The sequence below is a fragment of the Schistocerca piceifrons genome, chromosome 8 (genome assembly GCF_021461385.2).
Source record: "Schistocerca piceifrons isolate TAMUIC-IGC-003096 chromosome 8, iqSchPice1.1, whole genome shotgun sequence".
NCBI lineage: Eukaryota > Metazoa > Arthropoda > Insecta > Orthoptera > Acrididae > Schistocerca > Schistocerca piceifrons.
In genome coordinates this window covers 429,654,105-429,672,718 of record NC_060145.1, presented here as the reverse complement: position 1 = coordinate 429,672,718, position 18,614 = coordinate 429,654,105, and the positions used below count along the sequence as shown (strand labels likewise).

At 37.4% G+C, this 18,614-nt stretch overlaps 1 protein-coding gene across 2 annotated transcripts in view; it reads left to right on the top strand.

Moving 5' to 3' along the window:
* Positions 1-8,886: 8,886 nt before the first annotated feature.
* Positions 8,887-18,614, top strand: part of LOC124711928 (probable ATP-dependent RNA helicase DDX52) — a 51,599-nt gene continuing 41,871 nt past the window's right edge. Inside the window, exons 1-2 of one of the 2 annotated variants that reach the window (XM_047242185.1) lie at positions 8,887-9,069; positions 13,716-13,937. In XM_047242185.1, the coding sequence (XP_047098141.1) occupies positions 8,983-9,069; positions 13,716-13,937 (309 nt within the window). In that variant the 5' untranslated portion in view covers positions 8,887-8,982. Of the gene's footprint in view, positions 9,070-9,782; positions 9,992-13,715; positions 13,938-18,614 lie in introns of those variants that run through there. The other variant, XM_047242186.1, reaches the window with a different exon arrangement.

The following is an 18,614-nucleotide window of genomic DNA, read 5'->3' as shown; positions in this document are numbered from 1 at the left end:
CTTGCAGAAGAAATTTCGCTTATTTTATGGTGCCAAGTTGCCATTATTATTATGTTTTTAAGTTTATTACTGCTATTAATGTTTTCCGATTTTATGGTGCCAAGTGTCATTATCATTCTTAAAGGTTTTTGTAAATGATCTTAAGTTGTATTGCCAAGTTAACTTATTATTGGATTTTGTCTCTTGGGTAAACTCTAAAAGCACTATTGTAAAAGGTACTTTGATTTTATGGTGGCAAGCTGCTGTTATTGTTTTTAAAGCTCATTCTTTTAACCATTTGTTAAGTTTTGTAAGTTATCTGAATTTGTTGTTACTTAAAAGAGTTTGGTATTGGCAATTTAATGAATTGTGTTCAATTCCAGTGTGGTAATTTGTAAATCATCTTGTTGAACTCTGATCTATTTTGAGCCAGTGAATCTCTTGTATATTATGACCACAAAAAGGACTTAGTTCTCATGTATCTTTTATTACTACTTCATTTCAGAATTTTGCTGTCATTCTCATAACGCTCTCAATACAGCTTTACTGCATTTGATAAAGGTAGTTCCTTTCTGCACTTAACCCTGTATTTAGCAAATGGTGAAAATAGAAACAAAAAAATATTTTCAGTGCTTATATTTATTTATTATGCTTAAAGAAATACAAGTCAGTCAGTTTTAGAAATTTTTGACAAAAATTATGAAAATTATGAAATGTTGCTTATAAGCAACATTGACAGCAGTAGACCACATTTATACATATTATAGAAAAAAAGTGTTTGCCAATAACCTCGAGCAAAAGGTTTCCTGTATGTGAATAATTTAATTTATAAACACATTTATGCATTCCTGTTGTGTAATAGAACTGTTTCATTTTCCCTTCTAGTTCTTCTTGCAATGGAATTTTTGGAAACTCCAGACACACCAGCACAAACAAAAATCTTAAAACCCAGTTTGTGTGGCTTGTTTTGAATATTTTGGGGCAAATTACCTGCTCTTGTACCTTTATATGGAACCATCATCTCATCTATAGAAAATTCCGACTCTTGTTTCTGCCCATGGCAGTTCTTTACAACTGACTCAAGAACAGGTCTTATTTTAAAAGTTTGTCAGAAGAGTTCACAGCATTCTCATTGTTCGTAAAATGCAGGTATTGGCGGAGTTTCTGAAAGCGGTTCAAACTGAAAATGCTGGTGATTTTTTCACAATTCATTGACTGAGACCAATAGTCAGTGTACGAAGGCATAGAAACAAGATCCATGTATATTAGAACACCGAAAAATTGTTCCATTTCATTTATATTGGTGTTTAGTGACGTGGTAGTTCGTTGCACAGAGTATAAGTTCGTTTCCTGCACAATTTTGTCAACTAGTTGTGAATCAAAGAATCTTCTGAAATAACCCAGTGGTGTATTGCCTTCATCAGAAAACACAGGAGAGAGACTTTCTGACCTAGCAGTTATATCTTCCTTTACCCACATGTTAGTGACTGCTTTTTTAATTTTATTTTTCACTTGACTGACACTTGCACTAGAAGGATCCACTGCAGAAGGTCCTTGTACATGTTCAGCTTCTGAGATTTCACTTCCTGGATCATAATCAGTTTCTGGTATAACTAGGTTATGGAACTGAGATTGACGATCTGGAATATAGTCTGGATCATCACTACAGTCTGCCAAAACTTCGAGTTCAGAGTCTTCAGATTCGCTTAGATCAAACGAAGCTGGGTTTTGTGGTGGAACTACTATTCCTCTCGCTTTCTTAATTCCATAAAATATTCTGGAATCCATAGCTAAAAAAACCCTGAAAATAAAAATGTCTACTCTGTCACGCTGTAAGAATATGTAATATACTAATGGCACATGTCCCAACTATGGGCAATGTTGCTAACAGGCAACATAAAAGTTTCATACTGTTTACATAATTCAAAACATTATTAGATTGAAATATTTCTGCTGTAAACTCACCTCTGGGTATTTCTTGAAGAAAATCTGCTAAGATTACTGCCAATTTATTGAAATCCACTCTTTCAGAACCAAAATAAGACACCCCTGTTGCTCACATGAGGAGATCTCTGTAACACCACTGCACAAACTGCCATCTCGTGTAGAAAACCTTGAACTATTACAACAACTGACATTCGCAATGTGTAAAGGAACGTTGCCTGGAGGCAACAATGCCAGTAAAAGGCGCTGGGAAGTGTTTGTTGTCCCATGAGGCCAACGTAAATTTGATGTTGCTTGAGAGCAACACTGCCAAATAAAGGGTTAAAATGAATACCACAGGACCATTTACCATTAATTTGCGATGTTCTTTCTTGAATAAACATTATTCGTCAAAATTCTCTGTCGACAAAATCGATTACAGACATTAGAACATAACCCTTTTTATTAAATTAATAATTTATCTCTCATTTTACATTTCTGTGTAAGTTTTTAATTTGTAATTGTGGCCTGTGCATAGATTATTTGACGGCAGGATCACAGTTACAGGTTATTATTTGCAGTAAACCAGGGCATGAAAGCAGATGTGCCTGTCTCGACCTTGTGACTTTATTGAAGCGTTCTTTTTAAACAGAGCTGTGCATAGCCCAAGTGCCTAAAGTATGAGGAATATCAGACATGGTCACAACTGTTTTGCTCATATGAACTGCTGTTTAGAGGAGCAACTACTTAGCAGTAACCAGTAGGTACTGTCGCATATCAGATCAAGTTTCACACTAATAGTGGGAATCGCTCTGCTTGGAATGTTCCTCCCTGTTTCAAGATGGTTTAAGGTGTGCTACTGACTTCAAGGCTGACATCAAAATAAAACCCCATTTTTTCGTGCAGGTCCATTCTGAGTAGGTTTACATTAATGGTGAATACCCTATTGTGTATGCTTCCCAAACACTGAGTCACGTGCAATAGTACTACTTGGAGATAGAAAAAGAAGTCCTTACTATTCTGTATGTGTTTCAACAATTTCATGTTTTCCTATATGGTACCAAGTTTCATCTGATTCTTAATTATACATCACTGGTTTCTCTTTTCAGTCCTTCAGCATCTTTGCTAGAGAAGACGGCCAGTCGCTTACAATACTGGGCTCTGTCTTTGTCACACTACATTTATGAGATTTATTTCCGACACACAATCCAGCAAAGTAATACAGATGCTCTTTCTCGATTTCCGATTGGCCCCAATTCAGCCAAGATGATCAAAATGAACTGTTGTGTTTCCATTTGGATGTTGAAGCCCAAAACACCATGAATGGTTTTACCAACACCAGTTTCAGAGTCTGGTGGCTGTCACGATCGTCCTATCCTATGTCAAGTTGTTCAGTTTGTCCCCTACAGCTGGCCAGATAAACCAGCAGGCTGAGCACCGGATGCTTTATATGATTGTAATGCTCTTGTCCACTGCCTCTCAGCTCTTGATTGTGTGTCACTGTTGGCTACTGAAGAGTCGGTGCCCAGGGTTGTGATCTCATGTGCACTGCAGCAAAATATCATGCTCCTTTCCACCTGGCCCACTGGGATGTTTTCAGTACAAAATTTTTGGCTTGCTGACACATATTTTGGCTGGGTATTGACAATGAGATCACATGCGCTGTAACAGCCTGCCCACAGTGCACCACCTATCAAATGACACCCCACACCTCTCTTTCCCCATATGTTCTGCTGCCTGCATCGCCAGTGCCTGCCCCGATGTGGACATGGATACAGCACCATCATTGCTAGTGCTCCCTTATGCTCTCGTAGGAGAGTGGGCACCGTGCTTGTCTGCGCTTGTGCCATTTCGCACCATATTTTCCTGTGACAGAACGACACCTACTCCAGCAGTCGTTCCTACCAACAGAGACATGGATATCTCCACAGGAACACTTTTCCCTGAGGGGAAGTGTGTAATCAAACAGCACATGATGCAAGTGCCTTCACACCTGGCCTACAGAGGTTGCCTCATAATATGAACAGACATTGCAGCAAGTGCTGTGTCATGCACACAGGAGCCCAACATAAACCAAGTGCTCAGCGTCTTCAGCATCACTTACGTTTACTTGCTTATTGTGTGCTCACCTGCATGACTGTATATACATGTGCTCTACATGTAGTTATGAAACTTTTTGCTGTTCTATATTTCAATCAGTGTTTTTGTGAATCTCTTCATGTGGAAGCAGCATAAAACTTGGTTGGTTTTACTTCTAATATTGTGTCTGTACATTACAGCTGGGAGTCCCACAATTCTCTACCCAATAACACAGGTCCAGAAATCTGCAGCCTAAGCCATCACAGAATCAATGGATCATTTGGTTTAGATTCTAAACTTGGTTCCAAACCCATCAATTCTGGGAACTATGCTGCAAATTGTGAAGTCTGCTGGCATCCCCATGTGAGGCCAGCAGTTTTCACCACTTCTGCCAGCTGCCCGTATGAACTAAGCATGGCATCAGAACCCAAGTGACAGACTTAATTGATGCCAATGTGATTTACAATTTATAGATGACTGCACCCTGTACTCACGATAGCCACAGACGGCACCTGCCCCACATCTCAGGGTGAGGCCCCATGGTAGACACACTTATTACATATGGGATTTTTCCTGACCATGGATGCTATTTTCTTAAAGGACTCCATAATGAGCCTAATATTAAAGCTCCAGAGATAACTAACAAACACCTCCTCCTGTGTGCTGGTTCAGACCCTGCTGAAGAACATGCCACCAGCCCACACACAGGGTTAATGGGCGATGCCAGCCATTCAGCATCTGCATTGTCCCTCTGCCTCAAGTGATACAATGTTTTACCAGCCACCATGCAGTCTGCTGTGGGAGCAGGTACTTGCATCGGGTACTCTGAAAATTACATCAGCAGTAGAGCCTATTGGCAAAACAAGCAACACCTGAGGTGCACCAGATTTTCTCCCCACAGCCCAAGACACCTGACTGAAAATGGCTGACAATGACCAAAAGCTAATTCAGTTGTTTGCATGCACATATCCTATCCACTCTAGTATTACCAACTTAAGAATTAACTATAAAAGCGCAGAGAGAAGACTAAATATCTAATTGCTATTCTAGTTAAGTGTTATGAATGGGAGGCTGACGCCTTACTTAGCTGTGTAGATGACCATTCAAAAGATATGACAGTTGCCCTATAATCTGCACGAATCTCCTTTTACAGTTATAAATACATGAAGTTACACTCCTTAAATGCAAAAACGCCCAAGGTATTCTTTCCTTGTTCTGACTATGTCTTGCAATAGTAATTTCATTGTGTACTTTTATTTGTGCCACTATTTTTCTGCGTCCTCTTTTTCTTTTGCTTATGATATACTGAAGTTTCTTCAGCTCTTGTTCTGTAGAGCTTAGTGCTAACCTTATTTCATGGGCATCTATTTGTTTCCTTTTCAAGGCTGAACTTTTATTTTTTTCATAGCCTTGTATTACAGTGGTGTCTAGGTTGTGTAACTCTCATAACAACGGAAACAAAAATCGCGTTTCCCTGATAGCAAATGCTTTTGTCTCTTGAGTAGTTGTCAACATTTTCCATATCTTTGCTTGGTGCATTCTAACCACCACATTATCAAATTCTTGTATCACGGAGGTTTTGCATTCTTAAACATTTCGCAATATTCTTCATTATTGAAAAGTATGACTTTGAGCTTCCATAAGCCTCTTGCGTGCTAAATTTGTTATTTAATCCCAATAATCGCGCATATCTAAGTGTATGATGTGAAACGCCAGTCGATTAAACTTTGGATGGTAGTAACTGTGTCTTAAGTTGGAGTGATACATAAACCCCATCCAGACATCTCGCCAAGTGATTTGTCATGGGTGTGCATGCCATGCTTGGGCTTTCATGTAGGTATCTATCAAGCTCAACCATTCGACGATATGTCACAGTTTCGCTGATTTATTGAAATTTAGTGTTTAGTCTTTTGGATTACGTATGTAGTTGAAGTCTGTTGCTAGAATTATTTGCTGATACTGCAATGCTATCTCATATTTTAAAAAATACTGCTCTTTTGTGCTCTTGACTGATCCTTGATTGTGTGTCGTCACTGATCATTCTGCTGTTATGAACTACTTCCAGTCTGTTGCGTGCTTTGAAATTATCTTATGGAACAATTCAACCTCATGAAATAAAATTTGTTTCTGCAGAAAACTGAAGTATGTGCAGAGATGCTCCTGCCACAATCTCTTCACTTATCACCAATTCCCTATATGTTTATCCGATTATGAATTTTATGATTCACAGTCGTGTGTATTATAAAACCAATGAAATGTGCCATTGGTACAATACAAGAGGGAACGCCAACCTCTCTTGTGACATCAGAAAAAGTGTAAAGTATTTCAATGTTAATGTGCTTAATTCACTGTCAAATAACATGAAAGATCTGTGCAGTAACGGTAGATCATTTGAAAATGAAATAAGGATGTACTCACTTGACACAACATTTTGTTCATTAGATGAATTACTTAATGGACATAAACTATTTTTGCATACCGTAAAATTGGATAATTTGAAACGATTTCTGAGCTCAGACTTTCGTAGTTCCTATATTGCTTTTATTAGATGGAAATTTCTTGCACTTCACTTTCATGTGACAATTGTATTGTATTGAACAGGGGACCTTGAAACGATGGAGAGGGTTCATCCCACCATGGCCCTTGGTGGTTCACAACCCCACAACAGGCCACAGCAGTCCACCCACCCAACCACTGCCTCACACTGAACCCAGGGTTATTGTGCAGTTCGGCCCACAGTGGACCCTGGGAACTTCTCATACTAGATGAGTGTAGCCCCATATGTTTGCAGGTATAGTAATTATGGTGTACACATATGTGGAGACTGTTTGCACAGCAATCGCTGACATAGTGTAACTGAGTCGGAATAAGAGGAACCAGCCCACATTCTCGATGGCAGTAAAAAACATCCACCCGCTCGCTAGTACATCAGATCTTGACACTAACCCACCTGACAGATTCATGCCAGGAACCGGCACACCTTCCCGCTCAGGGACCAGCGCAATAGACCTTGTGGCTAGACAGGTGGTCCGGGTGACATTTAGTTGATAAGGTTGAAATTCCTCCAAAAAATTTTTGGAACCACTTTACACCAAAAAAGTTCGTTTTTGTGCATGTTTCAAATATCATCATGATAGGGTGTCACTTGAAACAGAAAGTATTTTGCTAACAAATGTCATGTTAAAAGTATTCTGGGATACATACAACACAAGGGTTGTTTTTAAAATGTCAGTGAAATATTGTTGTAGGTTTTGCTATCATGTAATACTAAAATAATAATAAACAAGATGTAGCGGAAATATTTTATGTGAATTAAAATGAAATCACATTGAGTGCTTATACAATAAGTTTATTTCAAATGACAAAATAATAATACGTGTGATGTACCTGTAAAAGAATTAACAAACTAAGGTAGTTCCATTACATAAAATGTTAAAATTAACTGAGACGACAGAGATAAATGAAAATTGATGGTACAGCGAAATGAAATCATATTTTTCAGTTCATAGGTATTGTCATCTTGAAAACTAAATTATTCAGTTACATTAAGAAGATCACTTTTTCCTAAAAGTTCACTGCAGTTCAACTGGGAAGCAGTGTCGTCCCCTTCTTACAAACAATATCGTCAACATTCGCACACTGAAATCCTATTGAGATCGAAATAAACGTATGTTATATCCATTTGTTGACTTCGTCATAAATTTAAGTGTTATGCATTCCCATGAATGTTTAAAACTTATGCAATGAAGTTTTTAATTCCTTGTTTCTTTGTTCCTTCACCATTTCTCAAATTGCCCCACATTGGACATGTTCTTAAAAATATATTGTATAAAATGAAGATGCATTGATAATAAAATATTATTGGAATTATCTATTCAACCATGAATGAAAGCATATTTTACCTTTGTTTCACTCAGTTGCATAACAAACTATAGCCATATGAATTAGCCTTTTGAAAGAAGTTCCAACAGCGTTATTTTTCTTAGATGCACATTCATTGTACTTCATAATATTTTAAACCAACTTACCTATGACAAATTAACGATCTACCACGCACAATCTCCAAATAAACAAAATACCAGTCTTGCCGATCTCGAAAAAACTAAAATCCTGACCAATCGTTTCAACTTCCCCCACTATTTTGAATTACCCCATTTTACAGCATATTTTAACTGCTTGTTACTGTAAATATTGTTGAATAACATCTGCTTATCCTTTTACTATGACTATTTCTACGTATTTATTGTATCTGTTTTGTTTTAGTTTCATGTTTTCACTTTCTCTGCAATTGTTTTTTTTTTATGAATTAGCTGTACTTTCTCTGACAGTCCTTGTTACGAGTATGTAATGTATGTTTATGTATTTTTTGATTCACTCTATATCCTAGCGTCTCATACGCATGTAATTATTAATGGAATATGAGTATAAAGGAAAATGTAAACGTCACTATTCGATGGTGACGGCGCCTTCAGGCCCCGTTGATAGCATCTGTGAATCGATGCTTTTCATTAGCCCATATATGACATCTAGGAGTAGCTCATTTTTGCACTCACCCGTTGGGGGCATCCGATTTCTCATCGTTACCATTTCAGTATGCTCGTAAGCTAAAATCTGCACCATTACAGTAACGCCCTCACCATTTGCATTAGTTGGTGCTACCTTGAAAACTATGCGAGTAAAAATTTCGATGACGAGTGTGAATACACTATCTAGCGGTAATGCGGCAATGAATGTGCAGGTTTTCAATGCCTGTGAAACTTCTACTTTAATCATCAACATGTTTTTTTTGTGTAATGTCTGCTGTAGTTTTTTGCAATCGAAAGACTCTGTAGTTGAAGTTTTGTAGACATCGAATGTGATACAATCGCAAGAATAAAGAATCGATATTCCTCGATTCGTCGAGTCAACATGTTTACATGTTTAGTGTTTGTTGCAGTCCCCACGTGTGATTGTTGGTGAGTTCACTGTTTACCGTTCGGTGTAGGCTAGCCGAGGGTTGTCATGGATGCGGAGGACTTGTTCCGTAAACTTTCGAATGGAGCGAAGTATGATCTAAAGAAATTTCAATACGATGCACAGAAACTTCAGGTGAGGAACTACCCAGTTGTCAAATTTGTAATATGAAGCATGCCACTGATTTTTAATTTAATTGTATTTTTCCAAAGACTGGTTTTCGGAATAGTCCCATTAGATCTATGATGTGGTCTAAATCCAAAGTAGTGATCAAATTTTTCGTTTTAGTGTCGTCAAGTAATGCATTTCTATTGGTAAGATGTATAGGGGCAATTATGGCTGTATATATTATGTTTTTCGAAATAGTTATTCAATTTCCAACAGTCAAAATCTCATTAGTAAAAAAAAAAAAAAAAAAAAAATTACACTATGAATAAAATACCAACCTGATTGTAGTCGATATTAAAAATCATTACACGAACCCACCTGTGGAAACAACCTTCGGTATGTTATTTGGTTCTAATATTAACAGTAGTCGACAACAGAATTTCTTTCCGTATTTTTCGCAAACGAACCTGCACCGATCAAATAGTGTCGCCCTGTTTAACATACCATCATAAGCCTTTTTTTCATTCTACCATCTACGGATATGTACTCCTTTACTTGATGAAAATCTCTACTCTGTGATTAATTATATTAAAAATGTCGGCCATTAATAGGTACAAACCAACCATTTTCGAAAATAGAACCAATAATAGACTCGTCACTCTTGGCTCTTCTAGTAGTAACGAACGTAAGAAGGGAAAAACAAAACATATACCATTTTATGGCCTCTATCTTGGAGGTCTCCTCCGGAAGAAGTACGATTGCAAATTACATTTTCTACTAATAACAAGTTGAAAAATAATCTTATTTGTAATTTGAGACCAGTACATTCACCCTTAAAAATCTCAAATATCTATAAAATCAGCTGTGACGCATTTCCAGCCTGTTACATAGCATATACAGGACACATGCAATATTGTTGGATTTGAAGAACATCTTGTAGCTAAAACAGGTAAAAATATATATAACTCGTTCTTTGCCGACCACTTATTAATTACAGTTCATAAGCCTAAAGAAGTTCCCAATATCCTGCACACACACACACACACACACACACACACACACAAAGGCAGGCTTCAGACTTGATGCCCTTGAAGAATTAGAAATTTTCAAACACCTTTCCCTTAATGATGGTTTCATTCTGAATGAAGAGTTGCGGGAATGTAATAAAAAATTCTTTAATAGTATAAAGCCCTTACTTGTAAGTGTGTATATCTGACCACTCATCTTCTTCGCAGTACATCCTAAACTAACATCTTCCTCTCTCCTTGTCTATTATTACACTGAGATACAATATTCGCTATTGCATTGTCTTGTACTTTTTATTTTGAGTAATACTGGCTGTTGATTTTTGAGATGATGACTTATATGGTACTGAAGTTGTTTTTGTCAATGTAAGCAGCTGATTTCTTAGATTGTTAGTAGATGGAATGACTTGTTTCATGTCCATGTTGAGGTAACTTTGGCTTGTGAGCAGCACAGTCTGATGCCACCTCCAGGGACTCTTTGGTCTTACAGCCCCTAGTGGCATACAGTGTGCCACATTATGTAGCTATAATTTTTGCTGATAAGTATTGTTCTTATATCAATTCCAATACCTTTAATTTTTGTATGGTTTTAAATATGAGTTTAAGAGTTATTTTATATGGCAGGAGCTTTTTGCTCATAAATCCTTTTTCTGCTTTGCCTACATGTGAATACAGTCACCTCATAAATATGTTCAATATAATAACAATATATTCTTGGTTTTCCCTCTATATTAATGGGTTTGGATCTTTTATAGGTAGGGCCTATTCCTCCCCCCCCCCCTTCCCCCCCCCCCCCCCCCCCCCCGATGAAGACACCCACAGTTGGTGTCAAAACTCGTCAAATCAAATCTTCTGGGACTAGTCGGCTGTATTACACAAATCACAGCTATAAACAGTAAACTAATTTGAGGATAACAAAAGAAAATGTTGTGGGTAGTCCTTGCAACAATCAGTTCCAGTTAATGTCATTTATTTACATTAATTAATTTGAACGTTTATGTTGACATGTGACAGGAAAGTGCCTTGTGCAGTGCGAAGTCTGACACTAATTTTTGCACTTGACATTCTCATATTGTTGAACCCTTTTATTTTCAAGTGTTACCGGTAGCTGTTTGTATTGCTTGTTCTAACTATGCCACATCATATTGCTCATGTGGTTATTGGAACCATCAAAATGTACTGATATTGGTTATGAAGTGATTGAACTTTTCATTAGAGCTGCTTTGTGTAGTGTTATAAAAGAGCAAAAACAAAAAAAGGATTAGATTGAGCAAGCAATACAGGGAAATTGTTACAAAGAGTGGGTGTTACAAGATGTTAGAAAGTCAAACTGTTCAGCCCAAATTGGAAAAACCTACATTTAAGCCAACACAGGAGATAAGCAAGACTAAGACAAAAGTTCCAAGAGATGCAGGCATGATAAGGGCTCTTCAGTTTCAAATTGGGGAGCTCTTGATAGTGATTCCAGTGATGATATGGACCTCATTGACTCTCAGTGATAAATATTATAGTGTTAAAATAAATGCCACTCAGGGAAGATTTTGCAGAATATGTACTACAGAGTGTATTATGAAGAACAGTGGTGTGGTGGAAGCATTTTAACTGCAAACCTTCAAATTCATGTGCTGCCTGAAACATACGATTGAACAAAGGAAAATAATTTCATAGAAGTTAATGTGAAATACGTATTACATGCCCCCATGAAACTGATAAATGGTTTATTTGGCAGTGAAAGTCATCAAAAAGAAATGGGCGGAATGAAAAAAGGCATAAATTACTATAACATTTCGCTATATATAAATGATGACTTTTCTGAAATTGTAAATCTTTTCATTTGTTTTCAAATGAATATCATGGTTTGCCCATCTTACTTTTGTTGATGACCTTTCACTGCCACAATGAAATCTACTCCCATACACAGGCTACCAGTAATAAGTCATATCCCCCTGCCAGACGTAAAGATGTTCTCTTAAGAGAGTTCAACAAAATAATGGACAATCCAGAACTACCGATACATTCTGACATCAGCAATGCAAATACCAGTCGCCTACATTCGAGAAAACCAACAAGGGATGGCATAAACTTGAGGAACAGCAGTTATCAAATACCATTGAGTGGCAGAAGAGACTTAACGACAAATGCTGCCCAACAGTGCCTCCTGTGAAGAAGAAACCGCCACCTGGTTTCAACCCTCCTCCCAGACAATGGTCCACACTAAACAGAATCTGAACCAACCATGGGAATTGTGCAGCCTCCCACTTCAAGTGGAACATAACTTCAATGCATGATTGTGACTGTGATGCTACACAACAGACGATCCAGCACATCATCACTGAATGTAGAACAAGGAAGTATAATGGCAGTGCTAGTGACTTTGCTCTCTCAACTCCGGAAACCAGAGACCAAATTTGTAATCTAGATATACAAGTGTAAATTTCAATCATGATAGATATTGTATCTTTAGCCATATGCTAAATAAATAAATGATGGCCATTCTATAAAGTGTTCTTGTATGTTACATATCAGTTGTAGTATGTTGTGTGTATATGTATAAAAAATGTAACATTTTTTATCTTTAAGAAATAATGAAGTTTTTGTATGGAAAAAGCTAAATTCGTTTTTGTATTGATGGTCTGACAGCCAAGATTGGGTTTTCTGGATTTGGTGAAAATTTCGGGCAGACAGATGTTACTGTTATCTCTGCAAGACATGTAGTACAAATATAGAGGGGAGGGTTACTCTGTTTAAGGATGTCAGGTGGGGTAATTAGAACATAATGTTGCTAACATAAAGTGTTTCTTTTTTGTATAAATGATGGACCTGTTTTAACTGCAACAGGCTGTCAATTTTATTCATTTAATGCACCATGCATATAAATTACGTCACTGGTCAGTTTCGGCCTTAGGCCATTAGCAAATGTTTGATAATGATGATGTGCGTGTCACATTTAAAAATGTTTGTTTTGTGTGGGCAGACATCGTCCCACCCATACACACATTTAGTGTCACAGATATGGTCTTACAATAATATCATAATTTGATAATGGTCTAAGGCTGAAACTGGCCAGTAATGTAATATAGGTGCAGCCGGCAGGGGTGGCTAAGCGGTTCTAGGCACTACAGTCTGGAACCACGCGACTGCTACGGTCGCAGGTTCGAATCCTGTTTTGGGCATGGATGTATGTGATGTCCTTAGGTTAGTTAGGTTTAAGTAGTTCTAAGTTCTAGGGGACTGATGACCACAGCAGTTAAGTCCCATAATGCTCAGAGCCATTTGAATATATGTGCATTATGTGTTAAAGGAATAAAATTGACAGCATATGGTGGTTAAAATGGTCCCATCACTTAGATGTTACATTGAGGCCGTGGACACGTACATGAAAAAAAAAATTCTTTTTAACTGTTAGTGGTTTGCTTATCAGATATGGTAAGAACATTACTGAATTGGAACAGCTTAAGTATTAACAATATGTTTTATTGAAATGTTTAGATTGCTTTGTTTATAAGTTTTACAAGAATCCAAAATATGTTACATTTCTGTTCTAATTATTCTGGTTTTCCCACTGGTTAAACTTGTGAGCTACTTACTGAAATAGTGACTAACCCATGTTTCACTATATATGATGGATTACTTACATTGACTTTTCAGGTTATAAAACCGAAACGTGTTGTTGGCCCCTTCCCTATACAGATTAACTCACAAAATGATGTTCAGCACAAGAAACTAGACTATGAAGAGCTCATGCAACCACAAGAGAGTTTATCAACTGAGTTGAAATTGATTGGTTCTATAACAGCTGATGGCAACAAGAAAAAGCATCTGAGTAATAAGGACATAAGAAATAAAGAAGCTGCTCTTAATCAGGAGAAGGTATGTATGGTTTTCATTATTTTTTTTTTAAAAAAGTGAGCTTTTAGAATAAGCAGTGAATAGACAGAGCACTAAGGTCTTATTGTAGAAATAATCTAAGGCATCCTAAATCTAGGTGCTGTGAAGTTACTGTAAGATTTTCATCTTTATCTGTTGTCCAAATGGCTATTTGTTTAACAGTGTACTTGTTACACATAGAACAAATGTAAATAAACAATAAATAAATCAACACATACTAAAATTATACTGCAACAAACCACTCTTAAGTCAAAACATTAAAATACTAATTTCGGCTCAAATGTAGATTGGGGCTAGCTGCAGTCACAGCAGTCTTCTCTAATAACCATAGGTTGCCACCACATCAGTTTCACGTAGCCATTTGGATGACACTTTGGTGTAAACAGTGAGAGACAAGAAAAGAATCTTACGTATTTCTTTTGCCATAATCGAAACCATTCTCTTCTTTGCAGTTTTTTGCTATTTATTTGTGGTTTTGATCATGTATTCTTCTGATTATGGCTAAAAATTTTATGAAATGGTGACACGTTGGAGTGCTGTACCTCTGTGATGAGAAACTGTTGTGTTGGAAATTATTAAAGAGAACATTTTACCAGGCACAACAATGATATCAGATTTTTTTCGTATATAGAAGTGCCTGAACGACAAGGGCTTTAGCCATCTCACTGTAGGCCACAAATTAAGAAACTGTACTAGTGATGTCAGATGGCTTTTTAGCTTAGCATGATGTCTAGGTTAGGTTCATATGTGATGGTTTGACATACAGTAAATTCATCATATTCATTCTCACAGATATTTTGTTTGCTATTTTCTGAAATATATTATGAATTGTGAGTTTGTGGTGACATTGGGACCTAGTAACACAGCTTACATTGCTGCAAGAAAAATGAGCAGCAGATACATTAATAATATTTGTAGCCACAGATACACTACTGGCCATTACAATTGCTACACCACGAAAATGACGTGCTACAGACAAGAAGAAGATGTTGTGATATGCAAATGATTAGCTTTTCAGAGCATTCCCCCAAGGTTGGTGCCGGTGGCGGCACCTACAATTTGCTGACACGAGGAAAGTTTCCAACCGATTTCTCATACACAAACAGCAGTTCACTGACATTGCCTGCTGAAACATTGTTGTGATCCCTCGTGTAAGGAGGAGAAATGCGTACCATCACGTTTCCAACTTTGATAAAGGTCGAATTGTAGCCTATTGTGATTGTGGTTTATTGTATCGCGACATTGCTGCTCGTGTTGGTCGAGATCCAATGACTGTTTGCAGAATATGGAATCGGTGGGTTCAGGAGGGTAATATGGAATGCCATGCTGGATCCCAACGGCCTCGTATCACTAACAGTCGAGATGACAGGCATCTTATCCGCATGGCTGTAATGGATCGTGCAGCCACGTCTCAATCCCTGAGTCAGCAGATGGGGATGTTTGCAAGACAACAACCGTCTGCACAAACAGTTCGACAATGTTTGCAGCAGGATGGACTATCAGCTTGGAGACCATGGCTGCGGCTACCCTTGAAGCTGCATCAGAGACAGGAGCGCCTGCGATGGTGTACTCAATGACAAACCTGGATGCACGAATGGCAAAACAACATTTTTTCAGATGAATCCAGGTTCTGTTTACAGCATCATGATGGTCGCATCCGTGTTTGGCGACATCGTGGTGAACGCACATTGGAAGCGTGTATTCGTCATCGCCATACTGGCGTATCACCTGGCGTGATGGTATGGGGTGCCATTGGTTACACGACTCTGTCACCTCTTGTATGCATTGATGGCACTTTGAACAGTGGGCGTTACATTTCAGATGTGTTATGACCCGTGGCTCTATCCTTCATTCGATCCCTGCGAAACCCTACATTTCAGTAGGATAATGCACGACCACATGTTGCAAGTCCTGTTCGACTGCTGCCCTGGCCAGCACATTCTCCAGATCTCTCACCATTAATAAATCTAAATTATCAAGATTCAAATTTATTTTTTATTGGTTGATGTCGTACTGAATGATCCTTTAATGAAAGGAGTCTGCTTAGTCATTTTAATTGTAGAAACCTTGTAAAATGTATACGTATTACAAATTTAAGTTCCCCACTGTGCCTTGAGGTCTGTATGTGATAGCTAACCTCAGAAACTACTGCAGGCATTTTGGTATGATTTTTACTACTAGGTGGACTTATGCAAGAGGCACATTTGTATATATAAATTACTGCAGCTATACTAGACAAGTCATCTGGTTATAGATACCCATGCAAAGCAGGGGTGGATCACAAGTTTATTTATTTATTATTGATTGAGATTTTCCTGTATACAAAGGTTTTATCTTCAACATAAAAAATACCTGGAAATTATACCCTAATATCTTAATTTATCTTCTCAGTATGTCCCTGCAGGTGCTTCGATCTTGTTTATCTTCTTCCTCTGTGCCAAGTCCATTGTTAATCGTACATTTTGGATCCAGGTGGTCATAGGGTGTCCTTTTCCTCTGATTCCCATTCCAGGATCGTTTTCAGAATTCTGGCTTCCTTCTTCTTACATGCCCTTACCATTGTAACTTCCTTCTATCCATCACGTCGTGTATTCTCTCTCTTACTTCCATTCTCTTTATTATTTCACCATTTCTTACTGTCTCTCTTCTAGAAATTCTTGCTGATCTTTTCCAGAATTCCATTTCTACTGCTTGCAGTTTTTTTTTTAGGTATTTCTGATTTCAAGTCCAAGTCTCCACACCATACCTAACTACACTCACCAGTAACAATTTATTATATATGATTTTTTGTTTGTTTGGTTTATTAGATTTCTGCTCCAGAAGATTGAGTTGAGCATCCCAATGACCTTCCTTCCTTTTATTAATTTCTGTCTCCCCTTTTTCCATGCAACTCTAAACTAGATCCCAAATAACAGGGAGTATTGACCTTCTTAATTTTCTTTCTCTCTATGTATAAATCATCTGGATCGTTAAAGGTATTCTGTTTTCTGGTCATGGGTACACTTATAATTTGCACCCTCCCTGTCTTGCGCTATAACACTTGATTGTTGGCAAATTGTAGATGATGTAAATAAACTCCACCTTTAATTTCTAGCCCCATCCCATTGCATTTATGAGACCATGTCGTAAGTCTGATATCTATATACTTTTTGAATAATGTTGGTGACGTGGGGCAATCTTGTAACAGACCCTCACTTGTTCTTAATTTCTGTGAAAGTGTACTACCAGCTTTCGCTTGGCATATGTTATCTGTATACATTTCTTGTATTATTTTAATTAAAGGACCTTTTATGTTTGCTAAATGCAAAGCTCTCCAAAGTAGTTTTCTCATAACAGTATCATATGCTTTTATTACATTCATGAAAATTAATCCTATGTTTTTCTGATTTTTCCCTATGTTTCTCTAAGATCTGTTGTAATGTGGAAATATGGTCTATGCATGATCTACCAGCTGTGAAGTCACATTGTTCTCCCTGGGTGTTATGGGTTTTAAAATTTATTTCCAGCTTATTTTTAATTATTTTCCCAAAAGTTGTCATTAATGTGTTTATCGCACAAATTCCTCAGTAGTTCGAGCAGCTTTTGAGATCCCCTTTTGTAAATATAGTATTAATATAGTCCAGCTTCATGTCCTTGGTTATTGAATCACTGTGTAACATTTTATTGGATAACCGTGTTATTAGTTTCACAGTTTGTTACCCCATATTTTAAGAGCTCCAGAATTATATTGCCTGGCCCAGGTGATTTACCATTCTTCCTTGTCCTTAATACCGTACTCACCTTGCTTTCTAAAATTTGGATCTCCTCCCCTTCCTGCTTCTTTTCTTCCCTTGTTCCTTCCTCCAGATACTTTTCTCTATCCTCATTTTATAATTTATGGACATATTCTTCCCATTCTTTTGGTGTTATCAGTTGATGATTGCTTTTGGTTTCTGTCTCTTGTCAAAGTTCTTTTAATACTGACCACGCTTGTGTCGTTCTCCCAAATCCTAGTTTTGGCACATGACCTTCCCCATGCTTCATTCTTTGCTATTCTTATTTTTTTAATCACTTCATTCTTCTTTTCCTTGTAGATTTTTCTACTTCTGATTTATCATTCAGCCACTGGTTGAACGTGTTCCTCTTTTCTTTAACTATCACTTCTATTTCCTCCGACCACCATTCTGGTGTACGGTTGTGGTTGTTTCTTCTTATGCTCAGCACCTCTGTAGCTATACTTATAACACTGGATTTTATGTAATCCTACATTTCCTCTGTACTTCCTTCAAATTATTCTTCCAATGCCTTTTTTTTCCCCCCATTCATTATGGCAGCAAAGAATGTTCGTATACTTTCATCTTGTAGGCTGTCAATATTGAAGGATAGAGTTTGAGCTTTCTCAGCACAATTCATTTTAATGTTGCTAGAATCATTCTTTGCATTCTTAAATGGCAAAAAACTCTTCATTTTTACTAAATAACGGTCTGATCCACACTGGGCTCCTCTATAAGATCTAACATCTGCTGTCTTGAAACTACTTGTCTGTTTAGTGATAATATAATCTATTATAAAACCAAGTTCTCTATTATTCTGTTGCCAAGTATATTTATGAATATCCTTGTGTTTAAAAAATGTTGGTAATTTTCAGATCAAGCTGTTCACAAATTTTAATCAGTTGTT